The following is a 21,284-nucleotide window of genomic DNA, read 5'->3' on the forward strand; positions in this document are numbered from 1 at the left end:
AAAACAGAGCTGCTTTAACATCTATTAGCACAGTTGTGCTAGGTTGCAGTACAGGATGTGCAGGCCAGCAATGTGTATCTGTCCCCATCTGCTGCAGCTGGGTGGGGCAGTGCCCCTGATCTCCTGGCACATATTATCTGCTAATGGGCCATCTTTAAACCAGCTGGGACAATCATCTTTATCTTTCCACAGCCCATCCTCCCTCCAGGAGATATCATCTGCTGCTGCCCCATTAAGTCCCAGTGCATGACTGAGAAAATTCCATCATCCCACTGGGAGATGCTCCAGCCAGGGCAGGAGCCAAGCCTTTCCTACCCAGAGAAAAACGGAGATTTTGGACACCAAGACAACCTTCTTTCCACTGGATTCCAGAGGAAAGCCAGACCTTTCCACATCATCCCTGGAGCTTCAGAGGAAACTGCACCTTCTCCAGGAGCACTGCTCCAGCTGAACCACATCTGCCACTGCAGGAGGATGCAGCCACCATTGAATGGGACTGCTGCCACCACCCTGACTGACTGACGGGTGTCAGCTTGGATTCTGACTCTGGCAGTGTTTGGGATTGTTCTTTGCAATACTGTATTTCTATTTTAATTTTTCCTAGTAAAGAATTATTATTCCTAAAACCTGTATCTTTGCCTGAGAGCCCCTTAATTTCAAGATTATAATAATTTGGAGGGAGGGGGTTTACATTCTCCATTTCAAAGAGAAGATTCTGCCTTTATTGGCAGACACCTGCCCTCCAAACCAGGACAACAGTGCACAGTAGAGGTCATTTCCATGATGAGAAACAAAGCCAAGAGTCTCAGCTCTGTCCCTAAATCTCTTGCTTTGAACTTAATTCAGCTGATTTCTCCTTAGTGTGGGGATTTTCACATACAACAGAATCCCAGGATCATTGAGAATGGGAAAGATCTCCAAGGTCATTGAGTCCAACATTGATCCCCAGTTTGTCCCTAGGCCACAGCACTGAGTGCCACATCCAGTTGTTCCTTGAGTATCTCCAGGGATGGGGAGTCCAGCAACTCCCTGGGCAGCCCCTTCCAAATCCTGACAACCCTTTCCATGAGGAAATTCCTCCTGATGTCCAGCCTGAACCTCCCTTGGCACAGCTTGAGGTTCCCTCCCATCCTGTCCCTTGTTCCCTGGGAGCGGAACCCAACCACAGCTCAGCAGGCTTTAGACTGGATGTCCCTCATGTAGAAAGAGGCCAAACTACACCTAAACCACAGCCAGATCACTTAAACAGGACACAGAATTGACCACAGCAGCCACAGGTGAAAATTAATCGAGATATTTAATACAGTGCAATCCATAGTAGTTTCTTAATTAAAATAATTGTGTGCATGTATCTGAATGGGTTATCAATTATCACAAAAAAGCAATAAACATTGTAGTGCTATGTAGAAAAATGTACAACTGAACTTGAAACCTTCCCTACTTCCAAGAGAGTGTGGATCAACTGCAGATCATCCTCACCAATTAAAATGGGCACAGTGACGACGTCGTTGTGGTGACAGACACAGGGCTGGCACACAGCAGTCAAGGGACATAAATAGAACTGGCAAAGAACTAAAAACCTAAAGCATTCTTGCACCTAAAACACAATAAAGAAGCCAATGGGGGCTTATGACTTTTCCTGGTTTTTAAATGCCTTACAAGACTCCTAGACACACTTAAACTGACTTAAAATTACAGAGTGTTTTTCAGCTTATTTCAATTCAATATATGGCCCAAATTGAAGATGAAGATCCAGCAGTGGCAGGAGCACAGTCCCAAAGCTGAGTGTTTGATTTTGCAAATACCTTTTCTACACAAATTCAACCGTATCCACAGCAGGCAATTCCCCTGCTCCCCCTTCTCTCCTCTGGGCAGACTTTTTTCCATGCTATGCAGAAAACAGCAATGCAGTTCCCACTGCTCTGGGTTAAAATTAAAGATAAAGACATTTTGCTTATGCTTTCTCCTCAACAAAACACATTTGCACCCAGAATAGGTAACCAAAGTCTTTTTTCCAGCCAGGGGCTGCTGTTGTTACATGGTTCCTGCCCAAGCTTCCAGCTCTTTCATGTCATCATCCTCTTCTTCCTCTTTCTTCTTGGCTGCAAAATCACAAAAGAGAACAAGTGAGTGGGAATCTTGACAGAAACCAGTGGCCTCTGTGTCACTGACAAAACTAAATGAAGCACCTAAGGCCAGCTGTGGTCAAAAAATACACAAAACCTTTTGAACTGAAGTAAAAGGTGCTTTGCTGTAAGAGCCAGCATGGACTAAACCTCCTGACAGTCCCACTGTCAGTGGAAAAAGACAACAGCTCCCACAGGAAGAAGGCAGTGGGCATGAAAGTTAAAATGTGGTATTTTTCTATGATTTCCATGCCTCTTTCAGAGGAATGCAGCTTCTTACAGAAACCCATCTGATATCTCCAGTATTAATCTCTTCCTTATCAAAAATAAATTCCTTATTCCATCACTGAGTACTGCAAATGCAAGAAATGAGGTGTTTGGGTCAGGTACAGAATGTGGAGGGGCTGCAGAGCCCTGGGAACATCCCACTCCCCTTCTCCTGGCAGCAGAGTGGGTGTGGGTGTGGATGGGGGGGAGCAGCCTGGACACTGCCCTCTCCTCATTCCTGGCTGTTCCAGGGCAGAAAATGCTGCTTTTTGTCATAACTTGACAAGTCCAGTTTCCATTAAGTCAGCAAAAAATGCTTTGAACCCACAAATAGCTGCAATAATTTTAAAAAATGTAAAAAGAGTGAAACAATTTCTGGTCCAAGTGGTTTATGTCATTCCTGTTTACATCAGGAAAACTGAGTCAGCTCCAAGCTCCAGACCCCTCATTTGTACAAGGCTGGAATTTGATTTTCTATATTAAGCTCCTCCAGCCTCCATTAAACAAAAACAGACTCTGCCTGAATTTCTCCTGACACCACCAAGAACAAAATTCCTCATTCAGACTGTTTAAAGCCAAAATTCAGACAGCTCCTGAGAGGTGGAAAAGCAGGAAAGCTCGTGGTCACCTTCCCTTCAATGGATAAAAAGGAGGTGACAGAGTCAGCTCTACCTCAAATGACACATTATTATTCCCAAAAAGATGATTACACATGAATCTGAACCATTAGAGACAGTTTTCCCTTTGGAAGTCTGACCATGGCAGTCACAAGCAAACTTTTAATCCCATTGTTAAATCCATTTTAAGTAAATAAAAATTCTGGTTAAAAAAATAAACCCACACAAAATCCGCACCCAACAATCCCAATTTTTCCCAAGTGCCAGCCTTAGAGGCAGCTTTATTGAAACAAAAAGTGCCACTTAAATACATTAATGGAATTCATGGAACTCTCATTTCCATCCAAAAGCAGCTTAGCACAAATCCTGTGAAACACTGAGCTTTGTGCTTGCAGCTTTTACTACCAAAATTGTACACAATTTATATTATTTTAGGGAGTTTCCCTGAGTTTTATGCTGTGTAGCTCCTTAAATATGTCCACAATTAGAACTCCTCTTACTTGTGTGCAGCCACAAAATGCAAAGAGTAGATTTGGGTCCAAGGCTTTGTGTTTTAGAGAACAAACCTCATTAAACCAGCCAGGCAATAAAAAGGCAATGCACTGGTTCACTGAATCTATTTCTCCTGAATCTGATAAAGTCTCAGATTTCAGATATTCTGATAAACTCCCTTCCCCCTCACCAACTCTGGCCAGCAATTCTGCCTGGCACAACACAACCAGGAACACACAAAATCAGTGGTGTCAGAATAAAAGCAGAGTAACAAACAAGGAGAGTGGCACAAAGAGAACCTGCTCTGCCAGTGCTGCTGCTTCCCACACCCACCCAGCCTGGAAAGGCAGCAGGATAATTACAGACACTGATCCATTGGGATCATTTTCATCCACTGCTTTTTTGGACTTTTTTTCCTTTTCCAAGTTCATTCCAACATGGAATAGAGCTGCAAAGTCTACAAGTTATTCATCATAGTCAGGCAGATTCAGCAAAATGGGCTTGTAAAGCTTCATTTCCCAGGAGTGCTGCCAGAGGTGTCCCAGCTCAGCTGAATTCCATGGGTAATGCTCACACAAGAGGCATCAGCTCAGATTTAAGGGCAGCTTTGAACCATCTGTGTAAATATAAACATTTCTTGTCCAGCCTCCGGGTAAAATCCTCACACCAGCTAGAATTCCCTGGATATGTGTGCTCTAGAACTGGGGTGACCCTGACTTTGGGACTGTCTGGCTTGGGTACTGCAGAGGAACCCACACCTTCCCAAAGAGGGGATTCCTAAAAGATCCTCTCAAAGGCCAGAAAAGCAGGGATCAAATTAAAACCCAAAGCAGCAGGGATCAAATTAAAACCCAAAGCAGCAGCAATGGAGCAGGGATCCATGGGGCAATGTGAACCTGCCTGGAGCTGGATGACCCTGCAGGTCTTTTCCAACTTGAATGATTTTATGAGTTAATTTACTCTGCCTCCCTTTTACAATCTCAGGGTGTCTTGTCAAGATTTCTTCCTTGTTGGCCCAGCAACACCTGGAAAAAGGCTCCTTTCTCCCACACCTCCACTGCACCCTGAGCATCATCCAGGCTGGATGAGCTGCAGCAGAAAACAGCTGCTCCTGGGACAGGGAGTGATTTTTGTGCTTTTTCTGAAAGGCAGGTGCCCCTCACAGAGAAATTGCGTGATTTAGGATTCAGAAAGCAATTCCAAGCAAAATGTCTGTGCTGCCTGCAGCCAGCTCTCCCACATTCCAGGAGCTGGCAGATGAACAAGCACACTTTTAATGACCAGGATGTTGCAGTAAGGGTTGATCCATACCTGGCTTGGAGGGTATTGATATTGAGGGCACATTTGGTAGTGGTACTGTCTCAGGACCACTGATTTCCAGCAAGTTTTTGTCTAGTTCTTCTTGTTCTAGTTCCTCTAGCTCTGCCATGAGTTCATCCTAGGATTTCAAGGAGAAAAAAAAAGAAGGAACTTTAAGTCATATTTATTAACAATCAGAAATAGCTGATTGTATTATTAAAGAAAACAGCACAAATGCACAGGATCAGAGCAAAGGGAGGGGATGATGACTCTGATTCTGATGTGATGATTCCTGATCTCTTGGAGGGTGGGGAAAGCAGAGAAAAAAAGGAGAAATCCAAGTACAAATATTCTCAGGTCAGGCCATCTAGACCATTCTGAGCATCAAGTCCAGGTCACAGCCACCCCCAATTCCAGGAGAGATTTCACAGCCCAGCCCTGTACCCAGGCACAGACAAGGTGCAGATCCCCAGAGAAAGAACTCCCAGAGGTCACAATTCCTAGAGGGATTTCAAAGCCATGCAGATGTGATGCTCAATGTTAGTTATGGGGTCTGGTTGGACTCCCTGATTCCAAGGCTTCCCAACCCAGAGGATTCCATGCCTCACTGGTACAAACAGAAGCAAATTGAAAGCCATACCTCATCAAATTCCTCCCCAAATCCTACTGGCTTGGAGATAGCTGTAGAGATCTCATCTGCCAGCTCTTGCTGTTCTGCAATGTCCTGCATTAATTCATCTACTTTATCAATGTCCCTGGAAAAGAAAGGAAAGAATTCAGTACCAGCAGGCACCTTCCAATCAACACTGCATTTCCTGGGTTCTGTAGAAATGCCACACCACAGTGTATTTCCAAAATACACTTTGCATGCAAGTCTGGGTTTTAGCCCCCTGGTCTCAATACAATTATAGATGTATTTTTAACTTTTCCCTGCAAGCCTAGCTCCCAGCAGTTATAGAGACACCAGGGAGAGGTTTTGTTCTGCACCACTGATATTAATAATAATAATTTGCTCTCTTCCCTGATTCAGCATTATTACATCCACAATATTTGCTTGTAGAGAAAGCACAATATTCCCATAATGAAGTTTTACCTTTAATTATTGCTACATATACCAACTCCACTGCAGAAAAACAAGTTTAAAGATCCCCCCTTGAGGCTTAAAATTCTAGCTGCTACAAGATGGATCTGTAACTGCTCCAGGTTCCCATTTTGTGGTGATACCCAGCTTTTAGATAAATGTAGAAAATAAAACAGCAGTAAACTAAGGAAGCATTGATATTTTGTTCAACTTTGGTTTAAGTGAGAGCCTTTCAAGAGGTGGTTTTGCTGCTCCAGCTCCACCTTTAGTTTGAAACACCTGGCATTCAGCAGATGTAACAAATGCCAAACTGCAGACCCTGTGGAAAGATGCAGGAGGGAGGAACTTACATGTTGTCATGAGCAGCTTTCATAGCCTTAGCAGCAAAACCCATGTTCTTAAGCACTTCAGTGTTGGTGTTGGCATTCTCCAGGGCTTCCCTCTGGAATTCAATTGTTGATAGAGTGCCATCTATCTGTGCCAGCTGCTTCTCATACCTCTTCTTACGCTTCAGGGCCTGCAGGGCAGCTGCACAGCAAAGGACAGGATGGCATTGATGAGATTTGTCCCCAAACAGCCATTCACACTTTGCACTCAGCACACAGAAATACTGAACATGTTCTAGTGCTTGCTGTCCATCCCCCCCAGATAAACTATGCTGCCCAACCCTTGATTTGCCTCCTTCAACAAAGTTGTTCAGAGGTGGCTGCTGCCTCATGGCCATCACCTGTCACAGCAGACTCCTAACACACCCCAGACAGAGACCATGCTACAACACACAGAAAGCTTCAACAGCCCAGCCCATCCACCAAAACCACCCTTGTTCACCCTCACCCCTCCACAGGAGGCAGAGCTGCTGGTGCAGCCCCTGCCACATGAGGTCTTTGTGCTGCTGCAGGTCCCCCCCTCCTGCTGAACCCCTAGGAGAGGCAGTTTATTCAAATCCAAGGAGAAATGTTCCCTCAGCTTAGCACTTTAATGTGAAATACACCTCCTAAAAATGCTGGCATTTATGTATGCTTTGTGTTACTTCTCCTAGGAGGTGTCCACACAATAGCCTGAGCTGAGAAGCCCTCACTGAAGGTGGTTTGAGCAATTTGCTGCTTGTGAGCACTGGTACAAGGTGGGCTGTGCAGGGGAGACCAGCCAGGACAGCTCCCAGCCCTGGGGACCAGTGTGGGAGGACTGGTCCAACCTGCTCTGCCCACCCCACCCACACAGGGAGCACCCAGCAGGTGACAGCAGCTCTTCCCAAGAACAGGAATCATGGCCATGGCCATTCCTGAACACTGGCAGGGAACACTGAGTACCTCTACATGGAGCTGTGGTTGATACCACATCCCTGCACTGTCCAAGGCCAGGCTGGATGGGGCTTGGAGCAACAAACACCTCATGTCACATGGAGCAAGACACAAGCACAGCTTCCCTTCATGGCACTGCCACTTCCCCCTGCTCTGGACTGACCTGGCCCCTCCATGGCAGCCCTGCTCACACAACACCCCAGGCACTTTAAACCTCACCTCAGCCCCAGGCTGCTGCTCCAACAGCCTCACCCTCAGCCACACACACACTTCATTTCTCTTCTCAGTGCTCTGATCTCTGAGACTCTCACAGCAGAAACCACTTCATGTGACACAGGATCAACACTGCTAAAAATCTGGCTTGGCCCTCCCAAAAGCTCAGTCACACAGACAGGGAACAGTGGCAAATAAAAGCTTTAAATCTCTAAGAGGTGTTATTTCCAAGCAGAATTTTTTGAGGAGAGCAGGAAACAAGGAGTAGGAAATGCTGACAAGAGACAGCTTCCCTTATCTCCCCTTGCAGAGGCTGATAACTCAGATTTGTGATGAAAACACTCAAAGTGGCTGCTCTAGAAGCTGATGGAGCTCACAGGTACCCCAGGTGTTTTGGCAGATGCCATCCTGACATGCTGCCAGTCCTGCAAGATAAAGTCCTCAAAGTCCTAAACAGAGCTTCAGCTCTGCAACTGGCTAGGAATATACTGCATTAGGTTAATTTCAAATTAACTAATGTGTTAGAGAGCAAAAAAAGCACTTTTTAATGGGAAGGTCTAGCTATGGATGCCAAGCACATGAAGTAGCTCAGGATTATTTAGGAGAAGCCACTAAAACACCTGAACTGTTCCAAGAAAAGCCCAGGACCCAAAACAAGCCTCTGCACTGACTTCCTCTCCAGTGGCCAGTAAATCTCCCCAGTTTTGGGGCCAGTCCACCATCCCTGTGCTTGACAGGAGAGAGAACAGGGGGTTTTCAAAGGACAATTCTGCTCTGCAGAATGAAGCACAACACAAATATCCCAAACATTCCAGCTTTATGCCAGATCATAAAGTGATGAGCAACACATTGCTGGAATATTTAGGCTGGTTCATTCTGCACTAATGGTTTAATTAAGGATATGTCAAGTTTTCTTACTCAGAAAGATAAAAACTGATAATAGCTGTGTTTATATAGTGACAGATGCTGGGGAAATGCTCGAGGACAAGAGGACGTTCTTTATTGAGAATTTTGCACCTCATGGAGAATTACTGGCAAAACCAATGATTTTATAGCATTATATAACATTACACAAAGCCAAGTAAAGTGCTACAATTTATGTATAGCTCCCCACTCCAGCTTTCTCTGAGAACAATTAAATAAAATAAAAAATGCAGTTTGTCTGCACTTCATGCTGGTGTTTGAAACAAGTTGCTCAGACACCAAACACTGCAAGAATTATCATGAAGGATCACAAGCTCCTATCAGGATTGTTGGGCAACCCTGCCCCTCCCATTCCCACCCACACCTTGTGCAGCAGAACTGCACTGCCCCTAAACTTAACATGGATTTGTGCTACTTCAGACCAAGGAAGATTCTGCTTTTCTCCTCTCCTTCCTAAGGGCAAAGATCAGCAACTTACTGAAATGTTATCAGAACAACACGTTTTTCTTAAGTTTTTATTAAAGTCAAAGCTATAAAAGTTTAATCTGAAGGGAATTACACTGGCTCTTTTTCTAAAAAAAAAAATAAAAAAATCCAAAATCAGAAATAAATAAGAAGCAGAGACAGTGGGATAGAAATGTCCTGTAGCATTATGGGGATGCAGGAATTGTGTGTGTTTGAAACCAGAGTGGGACAGGGCCTCTCTCTGCCCTTCTCCAAGGCTGCTGTCACATCAAACAGCCCTGGCAGAGGCTCTCCTCTGCACCCACACCCCCAATTATGCCTTTACTGCTTCCAAGGCAGTAATTACAGAGGCAGAAATGCAATTTATAGTCAGCTGTAATTGCTGTGGCACTGTCTCAGCAGGACCTGTGAGCACACACTGAGTTAAAAGCTTTTATCCCCTGGCCAGGCAGAGTTCACTCATGCCCTAGGACGTGTTGGAGAGATCACCCAGCACAATTTTCTAGGAACAGCTGATCTCAGCTTTCCAGCAGTGGGACAAACTCCTTATCTAGGAGCCAAAAGCCATGCAAGATTTGCAGATGGCTGGGCCAGCCTCTCCCAGCAGCTCCTGCACAGGGCCTGATAGCCAGGGCTGCAGCTGGTCAGTGGCTGAACTCACTCTGGAACATCCCTGGGACACAAAACCAGCAGCACCAGCTGCTGGAAGAGGGGATTTCACATTTAATACAGCCCTCAATGACAGCAAAAATATCTGATCATTCCATGGGCAGTTTTCACACAACAGCAGCAAGAACTGCCAGTAAAGAGTTTTAGACAACCTTTACAACCCACACCTCCTCCTTACCAGGCACAGTGAGTGTTTTAACTTGTAAGTCCAATGTGCAAATTTTAAAAAAACAAACAGCAGATAACAAATCTTAGCTGCACTTTATCTGAATTGTAATAAAGCTTTCAGAGAATACATATGACTGGGAGAAAAGCAGTTAGCTATATTCATATACAATAATTATTATTATTAAAATTAAAGGTAGTGCATTTAAAAACTACCTGGGTGACTTCTGTCATCAATCAGAACAGTGAGTAAGCCAAAATGCCCTTCTCTATATGACATTTTGATATATTAATTGCCTTTATTATCAGCTGTGACAGGCATGCTGGAGCCAGTTTTTATTCATAGACTGCCTCACAGAGCCCTGACCAGTTAAAATGGGTATCAATAGTTTATTACCTCTTTTCCATTGGCAAAGGAATGGAAAATTTCTCTGTTAATGAGCATCAGACTGTGATCTCTGCAGCTCCTTTTTACAGAGGAATTCTCACAAAGAAAACATCAGATTCCAGAGAGGAATAAAACTGCAGCTGAGTCCAGTGAGATCCAGGCTGGCTGCTTCAATTTCTTGAATGTAAAACATGACTAAAGCTACATTCAAAGTTTTTCAAACTTTTTAACATATAAAAAACTTCCTTTCTTTGCTGTTAGTTTGGGTTTTTTGGGGGGATGGTTTGTCATTAGTTGTTGGTTGTTTTTTTTTATTTTCAGCCTTTGATTGAACTGCAGAATTCTATTTTCTATTTATTTGAACTTCTGTGGTAACCCCCACTGCCAGAAATTCCAGTTTTTCACCTCCAGTTTGATCAGGGGGATTCCCAAGGTCCCTGACAGGACCCAACTCCCCAGCCCAAGTGAGAAGCAGGAACTGGTGTCACTATCCTGACTAATGAACACCCAGAAATGAAAAGAGCAGAGTCATTCAGCCACACTCTCCTCCTCTGTCAGCAGATCAGTCAGCAAAACACGACTGCTCACCCAGATAATTTCACTTTGTCCTCCAGAAATGCCATTTGTAAGAATCTGATGTATTTTGAATTATTTTAACCTGTGTATAGGCAAATTATTATTATTAAATGAACTGTTGTAAGTCTAATGATTTTCTTTGCATTATTTACAGCATTTTGTTAGTCAAATGGGATGAATGTTCACTGAGATAAGCAGCTTGCAGGATAATAAAAATACAATTTTACTACATGGTATTGCATTCAGAGAGGAAAAATTGACTATGAATGTCAGTGGTTTTGTTAAAATTCAACAGCCCTCCTGCAAATAAATATTCCTTACACACTGGCAGGACAGGTAATGTTCCTGGGATATTTATCTACACAGCTATTCTGTGGAATTAATGCTTTTAAATATCATAATAGAAAAGAGTGGATCAGCAGATAAAAAACTGAAAGAACAAGGCTTTCTCTACATAATTGGAACTTCAAGTTTTGCTGGCAAAAACACATTTCAGCTTGAGAGGAGCAAAGAGCACTGGGAAAAGAACTCAGGAGTTTTACTGAATTCAAAAATACACCTGACCAAGTTCCAAGTGTTGATGATGCCATCAATTTATCCACACACAGTGCCTCTGCAAAACCCTCCCAAAACTCACACTGACACCTAAAATAGAGAGGCTTCTCCTCCAGGGGAAGACACTGGAGTTAATAACTCTGATTATTCCAAGTGAGAGGAAAAATAACTTCATGTCATAGATAATTCTTGCATTTTCTCTGGCAGAGATGGCAGCAGCAGAGGTGCCAGGGCACAGGGACAGCAACAATATTAATATGGCATGAGAAAGTTCCAGAAAATAATGTGCAGCAAATATCAGCCATGCCAAAATAATAAAGAGTGTGAGAGCTGCAGAGGAGCTGCACAAATTGGGCTGCCTTGGCCCCTGGAGCTGCACTAAACAGGATTGAGATAATCAACTTAATAGTGGAAGAGCTTTCTGCACGTTACTCTGTGCATCCATCTATAAATTGCTCTGCTGAAAGAAGTGTCATTATTTTTGCTGCTTCTGAAAATACCATTCCATCTTCCTGGCACTCGCCTCAGCAGCAAATTTAATCAGGAACAACATCCTGGCTGTCCTTGGAATGGGATAAACAAGGGGCACTGGAGGTGGAAGCAGTAATTGCCTGCCTTGCCTGCAGTATCCTGGGCAGCAGCTCTCCCCTCTCACTACTGAGATCCAGCAAACTGCCTAGCAGATCTCAAAAAAACACCTCCAAGATGGAAATTTAAAGCCATTGACAAATTATCTCCCAATGCTACAAGCAGATAAAAAGAGTGGTCACTACAGACTGACCAAACTTTGAGTGTTGCCTTCAATAAGACCCTTTCTGCAGAGGTTTGATGGCTCCAGAACTGGTACACCAGGACTGTTTAACTGGGTTGGTTCAATACAGAATCATCCAGGCCATACCAAGGAAGGCTCATCCCAGGTGAGTCTCAGAACTCAAAATGTCAGAAGTCCAAAAGCCAGGTGTGATTTTAAGCACTGTGGTGTCCAAGTGGTTGGGACACAGAGGTATCAAAGGATGGTTATAAATAAATCCTCATCAATTCCAGTGCTGATCCAGTGCACAGCAGCAGGAGTTCCTTCCCTGTGAGGATCACCTGCTGAGAGCTCTGCTGGATCAGGGGTATGTTCAGTCTAAAAGTCATGATCTACATTTCTCCCTGATGCCAGGGCCTGCCTGCAGCAGCCTCCTGCACCTTTCTTTTGGGAAATGTGCACTTCCAGCAGGGAATCATGGGCAGAGTCAAGGCTTGGTCCTTCCCTTGTCTTCTTCTGCCTGTTTATTAAATCTCTAATAAAGTTTCCAAAAGAAAAGCAACTATTCCCAGCTCAGAGATTATGACTGATTAAAACTATTTCAATAAAGCACCCAAACCCAGGGAGAGAATACAAGAAGGTTTCTGCCTAATCTTTTAAAATACAAGATTACAACTTCCCTCTTGAGCAAAGCAGTGCCAGAACATTTAGTCTATTGTGCAAGAGATGAAACAAAACAATAAACACTCCTGCCCTAAAAATCTATAAATGCACAAAAGGAAAAAAAACCAAAGAGATAAAGAAAAAAGCATCTATAGAGCAGCAATCAGGGCTGTGATACAGCAACACCCAAACACAAGAGGAAGCAGCACCTTCACCCCACCCTGCCTCTGCACCAGGGACTGCTGATCCTGTCCCACATCCACAGCACAGAAGGGATTTCTCTGTCCTTTGAATGTCAAGGCAACACTCCTCTGGTCAATAATCCTCTATAAAATAATCTCCAGGCAACTCTGGAACAGTTTTGTCAAAAAAAAAGAAAGAAAAAAAAAAAAAAAAAAAAAAAAAAGTCATCTATAATGAGCCTTGGAGTTCAAATGAGAAAACCAGGAAGGAGAAATCCAAGTTACAGAGACAGCTTTGTTCCACCCAGGAGCTGGAACGAGTCTAAGAAATGCTGGTTCAGCCAAAAATCCCCAGGCCTGAAGTTTCAAACCATTCCTTGAAATCTGATCCACCCTCTGGAAGCAACGCTTGCACTGCATTTCCCAGTTTTCAGTGTCTCACTCCTCAGGGTCCTGCATGTCTTTGGATGATGGCAGGGGATTGCAAGGCATCTGAAAGCTGATCTACCAAAAACACATTTCTTCTTTCCAAATTAAACTATGTATTTTCAAAGGTTACTTGAGTAAATTATCCTCTCTTACTCTTTCCAACTGCCACTAACTTTGTCAGTAAAGAATCTGCACCTCCTTCTATACACAGATAAAATTCTGATGTGAAATGAGATAATTATTCAGTGTTCAACCAAAGTTTAAACTATTAGGATGACAAATGTATGTTCCTTAAGGTGTCCCTGAGATTCTCACAGCCTGCAAATACTCTTTATGGGTTTTCTTCTTTATTTTGTGGTTGCAGAAGATAACCTTTTCTTGAAGGTAATTCTCTTGTTAAAGAGAATTCCAGTGAAAACTCAGAACCTTCCTTTGAATCCCTGCCAGAAAGGCATCAGGTTCAACTTTGCAGGAATAGAAGTAGCTCTTAAGTATCTCAAAATGCTGTTTTCTCACAGGAAAAATAAAACAAACAAACAATCCAGATCCCTAAACTCAGAAGAAGTGGCACACTTCAAGACCTTTTCTTCCTGGGGAATTAAGAGTGACTGCCTGGGAATCCATCAGGCATTTTCCAGCCTTGGATCATTATTATTATTAGAGCACTGCCAAGTCTAAGAATTTCATTTATGCTGTCATAATATTTAGCATTTTTCTTAACAGCCTAACTTCCCCAGATGAGGTATTTTGGGATGTGAAAAAGTACTTTTTTTGTAAATACTGAGATTCTAACACTGACTATGGGGGAAAAGCTGAGAACACGAACCTTTAGAAAGCCAAAAGTTATAAAGCAAATAAGACAAACCATATTTATTTCTAAAAAGTTTGTACTTCTTGATTCAACCTCCAAACATTCCAGTGGCAACATGAAGTATTTTTCTGAGGCTGAATTGCAGTTTTTAATGGCAGTCCCATGCTCTGAGGCTGGGATCAGCTGCAGAGGCAGGTTAAGCTATAAAGTCTGGTCCTGCTGGGGGCTGCCAGGGAAACACTCACAAAAAACCCTTTCAGCATCTCACTGTCCTCCCAGCACAGGGCACATCCAGAGCCCACCATGGAGAGGCTGCCAAGACATTTTTAGGAAGTGAAATCTCCTTCACTGGAGATGAAGTGACTGTGCACAGCTCCCAGGGGGCCCATGACGAAGTTTGCTTTCTGTTAATTTGTTTTATTTCATAATCAACCAAAATCACCTCCAAATGTTTGAAGACCACTGATGTTCCTGTCTGTCTGATATTTCCCTTTTCACTACACCTGAGCAACCTCTGTACACTCACCTGAAGCCAACACAGCCCTAAATTTGGATGAGATCCTGCTGAGCCATGAGGAGCACACAAAATGTGGATGTTTGGTGACACTTACACCCCACCACAGGAGTGACACAGCACATCCCATCACATCCCAGTAAAGGCAGGAGAGATGTGACACTGTTTATGTGGACACCTCCAAACTTCCATCATTCACTGCCACCAGTCAAGAGCTGCAACACATAATTATCCCATAATTTTGTTAGCTCCTAGAAACTGGTAAATGGCAAGGGTTCATCTCAACAGTGAACCCAGGGGAAGCCACAGCAGAGCTTTTCCAGCTGGAAGGACATCATGGACAGAATTGTTCCTGCCTTTGCCACAGCCTGGAACTGAGCTTCACATAGAGAACTTCTGCTCCTCTGTGTCCCACCAGTGCTGGTCACTGTGGCCACTCCAATGCCCTTGGTACTGGCCACCAGGAAGGTTCCATGGAATCCCAGTGGTTTGGGTTGGGAGTGACCTTAAAGCCCACCCAGTGCCACCCCTGGGACACCTTCCACTGTCCCAGGCTGCTCCAAGCTCTGTCCAGCCTGGCCCTGGACACTGCCAGGGATCCAGGGGCAGCCACAGCTGCTCTGGACACCCTCACAGGGAACAATTCCATCCCAATATCCCACTCTGTCAGTGTGAAACCATTCCCCCTTGTCCTGTCCCTCCATCCCTTGTCCCCAGTTCCTCTTCAGCTCTCCTGGAGCCCCTTCAGGCCCTGGAAGGGGCTCCTCAGAGCCCTCTCCTCTCCAGGTGAGCACTCCTAGAGCAGAAGGGCTCCAGCCTTTCCTCCAGCAACTGGATCCCTGCTCCAAGACTCAGGGGGATGATTCAGAGCAGAACCAACCTCCTTATCAGCAGCTCTGCTGGGGCCTTGGGCTGTCTCAGGGAAAGGCAAAGGTCTGACAGCACTGATACCTGCCCTCTTTAGGATTCTCCAACTGCATCCAGTTTCACACACTTTGTGCCATGAGTTCCAGTGTGCTGGACTGCAAACTCCATGGAAAGTCAAGGATGAGAGCTGCTCCAGCTTTTAGTTTTACAAAAAATCATCCATTTTTAAGTGCTGTGAGTAAATGACAGGATCTTACTTTAAACCCCACTCATGTCCACACTTTGCTGGCTACAAAACCTGCTGCTCACAACACAGCCCAATGTCTCTGGGACAAACATCATGTACCCAAAAAACAGAAATGGCAATGCAATTTTGTTTTTTTGGGAGCAGTAAGGAATCAGCAGAGAGCTGAATCATGCAAATGCAAAGCCCAACAGCATCCCAGTCCAGATAAACTCTCCACAACTCAGCACAAGTCTAAGTAAAAGAGGGTTAAACAAAACTGACAATTTGCATCACCTGCAAATTATAGTTTTTGAATTAGCCTAGGAGCCCTGGAGCAGGATTCAGTAATTAGGCTTGGAATTTATTGAGATTCTAGAATGCAACATCATGTATTCATTTTGAGAGAAAAAGCTGCAAACATGCCAGGTTTCCCTCCCCACAGAGTACAGGAACAGAGGAAGGATGTATTGCATCAAATAGTTACCAAATCATATCTGGCAGAATCACAGGGTTTAGGGGTTTTTTAATACCACTTTTAAAAGTAGTTTTTTAAAATGTATTTGTGAATCCCACCACTGCTCCCAAACTGTTTTATACCAGAGAGTCTTGTCTACAAAATCCTCTGCAAAACACAGATGTGGTAGAATCCAAAGGAGAAGGTTCCACTTGTTTTTTAAGACCTAATTAAAAAGAGCAATTTTCACTTTTCCCAAGCCAAGTGGTAAATGCTCATCTCTAACATTGGGGGAAGATGAAGAACTCAGGCCTGCACTGCCATCAATATTCCTGCACTGCAGCTCTGGGTTATGGAGAAGCACCTGGAACTCAAACATCAATTTGGTGTTAGACTGTGACTTAAAACACAGAGTGGGCAGGCTGAGGGCCTGCAGGTGGACTGGAGGTGCTGCAGGACTCCTGCTTCCCTCCACCAGCACCTAATGATTCATGGACACATAACCAGGTCACCTTTGATTCTGGAGGAGAATCACTTCTCTTTAAACCACACCTGAGGCTCACACACACACTCCCAGCCCCTCTGAATCCCTGCCCAGAGCTGCAGCTTTCCCCCCCTCACTGCCAGATCCTGGGCACACTTTGGAGCACCCAACATTGTAACCAAAACCATCCTGGCATCCATGGCATTGCTGCCATGCCTCAGTTAATGACCTGTGTGTCCCACGTCACAGACACTATCACAGGTATCCCCTGAGCAGGGACAGCTGCTCTCCCTCCTCCTTCCCATCAACTCCTGTCTCCCTCTCCCAGCCAGCTCCAGCATTTGTGTGCTTAAGTGGGGAAAACAACTTTTCTTTCTCTTTTTTTTGTAAGAGTTGGGTTTTTTCTGGCTCAGCAAGCTAATCCAAGCCATGCCCTGCCCACACAAACACCAGCAGCAGCACAGAGGAACAGGCAGGGCCACTCCTGGAGCAGCCTCACTCAGCCAGTCCCAGCTGGACATTCCAGGCAGGTTCCCTGACAGGGGCATTCTGACACCAGAACCTCCAGCTGCAGGGAAATCCCATCAGCAGACTGATGGGACAGCTTAAAAAAGGTAAAGGGATGTAAGCAGTTGATTTCTATCACCTGAGGCAGCACTGAGAGCCCCAGGTGGGGCTCAGGACTTCAGCCTAAGCCCAACCTCTTGGTTTGTTTGTTTTGGTGCTGGGTGGAGAACATGAGTGTTCTCTTTCCAGGAAGAGCCTGAATTATACAGCAGGAATCTAGCAGTGGGTTTGCATCTATTTTATGTACTCAGTGCTGAGGAAAAAACCCAATATTATATTTAATGTACAGTGAAAAGAGAAACTTTGACATCAGGAAGGAAAAACTGCTAACTAACAGAAACCAGAGTGAAGAGAAAATCCATTAAATGTCACTCTCCTGCTAAAGCCTGAATATATTTTGGCACAATATTGGCTTTTCACCCATTCCACTGTTTGTGGCCCCAGTGTTAACTAACAGAAAGGTAAAATCAGTGGCAGGAGGCACAAAACTGCATCTGCTCACTGTGGATCTGAACCTGAACGAGCTGCTTTTAACACTGAGTTTCACTTTTAGCACTGAGTTTCTCTCCCTGCTGTAATCTTCACACAGAGACATAACTTGAGCTTTGTGTTCCAGGAGAAACACACTGTGGGATTTTCATACCCAAGGCTGTCAGAGCTCAAGGAATTAACCCCTTGCTCCTGTGTGTGCCTGTGCTATTCCTCTGGCAGCTACAGCCACAGGAACAGAAACACCAGAGCAGCAGTGATTAGGATCAATTTAAACTCTCTTGAAACTGAGCACTGAACCCCAGAACCCTTGGAAGAGATGGAGCAGGTCAGTTTGTATCACAAGGTCTGAGCACTGAGGAACATCCCAGATGAAGCAGCACAAACAAACTGGAGCAGAATAAAAGGAGCAGCAGCAGCACGGGGCTCATCAGGCTCCCAGCTGCACTCTGCTCCTGTCACAGCAAAGCTGATCTGCAGGGCAGATGGAAAGTGCAGGGAGATACTGCCTGATCAGTGCTCAAATCAGTCACTGCTGCTGCTCCTGCTTCCAGAAATTCACTGAGGGGAGTAAATAAATCCACTACTCATGAGGAAAATGTGGGAGGGCTTTTAGAGGGGTGGGGACAAACCCCAGAACACTGTTTTCAAAAGACTGAGTATTTCCATGGCAACACAAAACAAAGTACAAGCTTAACCCAAGTTCCTCCCAGAAGAGGGAAGAGTAACTTGCCTGTCTTCAAAAAACCATTCTAATGATGATTAATCTTGACAGTTTTTCATCCCATGGACAAAACACAACAATCACATTAAAGCCATCACTGCTGCTCTCCCCAGAACACTCAGAACTTCTCATACAAGTTGAAAGTCTCCCATGCTAAGAAATAACACAGACTGAGGAAATTTATACTACAAAGTTCCTTATTATAACCTCAGAATTTCCTGAGTTGTCTGCTTACACAGCCTGTGTACCCTAAATGCAGATTATGAAAAATATCCGTGTAAAATAAGTTTATAAATTAACAAAACCCTGCATGTGCTTGGGGCAAGCACAGGAACCAGAAGCCTCAAAGTTTCTTGGATTAAGCTTTTCTTAGACTCCAGAAGAGCTGCAGGAATGAGTGAATGAGCCTTTGGGAAGTGGGTCACTGGTGAACAATCACCCAGTGTGTGCTGGGGAGCAGAGGGTGTTGTTTCCTTTTGTTTCCTCAAGTGTGCCAGACACCCAGCTTTCCTCTGGGACAACAAAAAATGCCATTCCACGTTTTCCCAAGGTGGCTTTAATCCTCCAGGCATACTGTGTCACTCTATCATCTTCTTTTGGTTGTCCCACAGCAGCTTCCAGGACCATCAGCAGGACTGCCCAGCTGAGATCACAAACGTGCACCATCCACAGGAGATCCTCCAGGAACAGCAGGGATGCCAGAGTGAAGCGATTAAGTCTTGGAGAACTAAGCCTAAGGATTCTTCACATTTAATTTTTTAAAAGTTGATCCAACACGTAAAATAATCTCTAGCTAATTATCTCTCGTTCAGTTTTACTTGAAAGCATTTTAACTATATCGAAGTATTTCCATTAAAATGATAGATTTTCACATATAAAACGAATATATTTTTATTTTCAGTTAAAATAGGGATGTAAGTGACTTTGCATCAAAGCTGCATAGATTATGGATTTTAAACCAGCCTGAAGCCAGCCAGGGAAAAGTCCAATATCTGGATATAAAAAATGCAATTTGTAGGAGCTCAGCTGATGACTGACAACTAGAACTCAGAAAAACTGAGTGTGTCCTGAGGGGAATTCACTTCCCAGCAAGCCACAGACCATCAGCTGCCTTAACTCACAGCTCAGTAGGAGCAGTTGGCCTCTCAGTTCCAGAAATGGCAAAAGAGTGGTTTCAATTTCCAGCAGAAACCATCCTACCCTTCTCCTATTCACAGCTCCTTAATTACTCCTCAGGCTGCTGTGCTGCTGCAAGCCCTCAATTATTCTGACCCAGAACCCTGCTGGTCAATGGGCAGCTTTTCCTCTTTCCTCCACCTCCAAGGAAATTTAATGCCGAGGTTCTGAAGGGCAGCAGAGATGGTTTTACAGGGAGAGATAAAGACCTGAACAGAAGTGCCAGAGGCTAGTGTGACCCAAAAGATGAAGAAACTGCAGACTGAGGCACATGGTAACTTCTCCTTTAGAGCTTATCACCAAACTAGGCAAAAAACCACAGCACAGACTCACTTCTGAGAACTGTTGCAATGTATCTGATTTAGAAGTGACTTGGTTAAGCCTGAAGTCAGGCTCTGCTGAGCCCTCCTGTGCCGGCTCCATCCACTTCACCCCCACACAGAAGTTCTGGAGTCAGGAAGGAGCTGAAAGTGCTGACTGAAGGAGTGACGTGAAACTCCTCAGGGTAATTAGTGCCAATTAACCCTTGCCAGACCTGTGCCTGCAGCTCCCCGTGCCACAGGCAGAGCCACTCCTGCTCCTGCACAGAGCGGGCAACATCCACACAGAAATCAGGACTTCCCTGAAAACTCTGAATGACCAAGCTCAGACAAGCATGAAGTTTGTTTTCAGAGCACTGGAATGTGTAATGTGACAACTTCCCTGTGTCCAGACACACCAAGCACTGCCTGAAAAACACAGCCAGACCTGCCCAGCGAAGTAAAGTTCCACTTGGGAAACAGCAACTCCATTTATACCTATAGGAGTGAGTGGAAAAGCGTCTTGGAGCGGGGCTGAAAAAAGGGAATAAACCCCAGAAAAACCGAAAGAATAAATACTTCGATGAGAACACAAAAAGCACAAGTATAACCCAAGTTATTCCCAGAAGAGGGAATATTAACTTGTTTTCCAGAAACCTTTCTAACGATGGCAAATTTTCTCCCTGGAAGTTCTTCATCCCACGAACAAAGAAAGCTGTAACTCCTGCTCTCCCCAACACGCTCAGAACTTTTGGTAAGAGCAGACAAAAAACAGACACAGATTTAACCAAAGCCTTACACTAAGCAAGTTTTGATAAAGACCTTCGGCTCCAATTAGAAAACACCAGCAGGGCAGATCGAGGCCTGATATCTCCCTGACCTCTCCCCAAAGTGAGAGCGGCAAGGACGGGAACGCCACGGAGGAGCCGAGCACTATCGCGACATGGGAATCGCGACATGGGACTGGCGAGAGAGTGAGGCGAGTCCCACACGGGGCACCCCCACGGGGATGAGGAAATCCCGCCGGGGAGGGCGCTGAGGGATGCGGCAGGCACAGAATAAAGGCGCTGAGCTATGACAGCGAAGGCCCCGGGTATAATTCCGCAGCACAGGCGCGTCTGCGCTGTCCTGGGCCCTCCCGACCTGTTGCCCGCCTTGGGCCCGGCCCCCCCCCCGCTCACCGCGCTTGTTTTTGGTGCCGTGCTTGCGGGCGGCCGCCAGCTCCTGCTCGATCTTCTTTTCCAAGAACTCCTGCTTCTTGCTGAGCATCTCCTCCGTGTCGCGGAGCCGCTGGATGGCCTCCTGCGGGGACGGGCCCTTCCCGCCGCCCTTCCCGCCGGCGCCCGTCCCGAACAGCTTTCCCAGGAGCCCCGACATGGCTGCGCGGGGCCGGGCCGAGGCCGTGCAGCTGCGGTGCCCGCTCCCCTCGCTTCTCTCCCCGCACACACCCGACCCGAGGCCCGAGGCCGCCGCCGCCGCCCGACTCCGCCCGCCTGCCCGCCTCGCCCCG

General features: G+C 45.2%; 1 protein-coding gene across 1 annotated transcript; it reads right to left on the reverse strand.

Moving 5' to 3' along the window:
* Positions 1 to 1,278: 1,278 nt before the first annotated feature.
* CHMP4B (charged multivesicular body protein 4B) lies at positions 1,279 to 21,284 on the reverse strand. The gene is made up of 5 exons (XM_079322033.1): positions 20,956 to 21,284; positions 6,233 to 6,410; positions 5,442 to 5,556; positions 4,814 to 4,940; positions 1,279 to 2,102 (listed from the first exon to the last, which is right to left on the reverse strand). Exons 1-5 carry the CDS (start codon positions 21,149 to 21,151, stop codon positions 2,035 to 2,037), a joined length of 684 nt encoding a protein of 227 aa, XP_079178159.1. The 5' UTR covers positions 21,152 to 21,284; the 3' UTR covers positions 1,279 to 2,034.

The sequence above is a fragment of the Erithacus rubecula genome, assembly GCF_903797595.1.
Source record: "Erithacus rubecula genome assembly, chromosome: 18".
Lineage (NCBI taxonomy): Eukaryota > Metazoa > Chordata > Aves > Passeriformes > Muscicapidae > Erithacus > Erithacus rubecula.

Coding starts and splice junctions, on each gene's coding strand:
- CHMP4B (XM_079322033.1), bottom strand. CDS start 21,151: ATGTCGGGGCTCCTGGGAAAGCTGTTCGGGACGGGCGCCGGCGGGAAG. Junction 6,411..20,955: donor CGGCACCAAAAACAAGCGCG/GTGAGCGGGGGG, acceptor TTTGCTGTGCAG/CTGCCCTGCAGGCCCTGAAG. Junction 2,103..4,813: donor ATCAATACCCTCCAAGCCAG/GTATGGATCAAC, acceptor GTGATTTTGCAG/CCAAGAAGAAAGAGGAAGAA.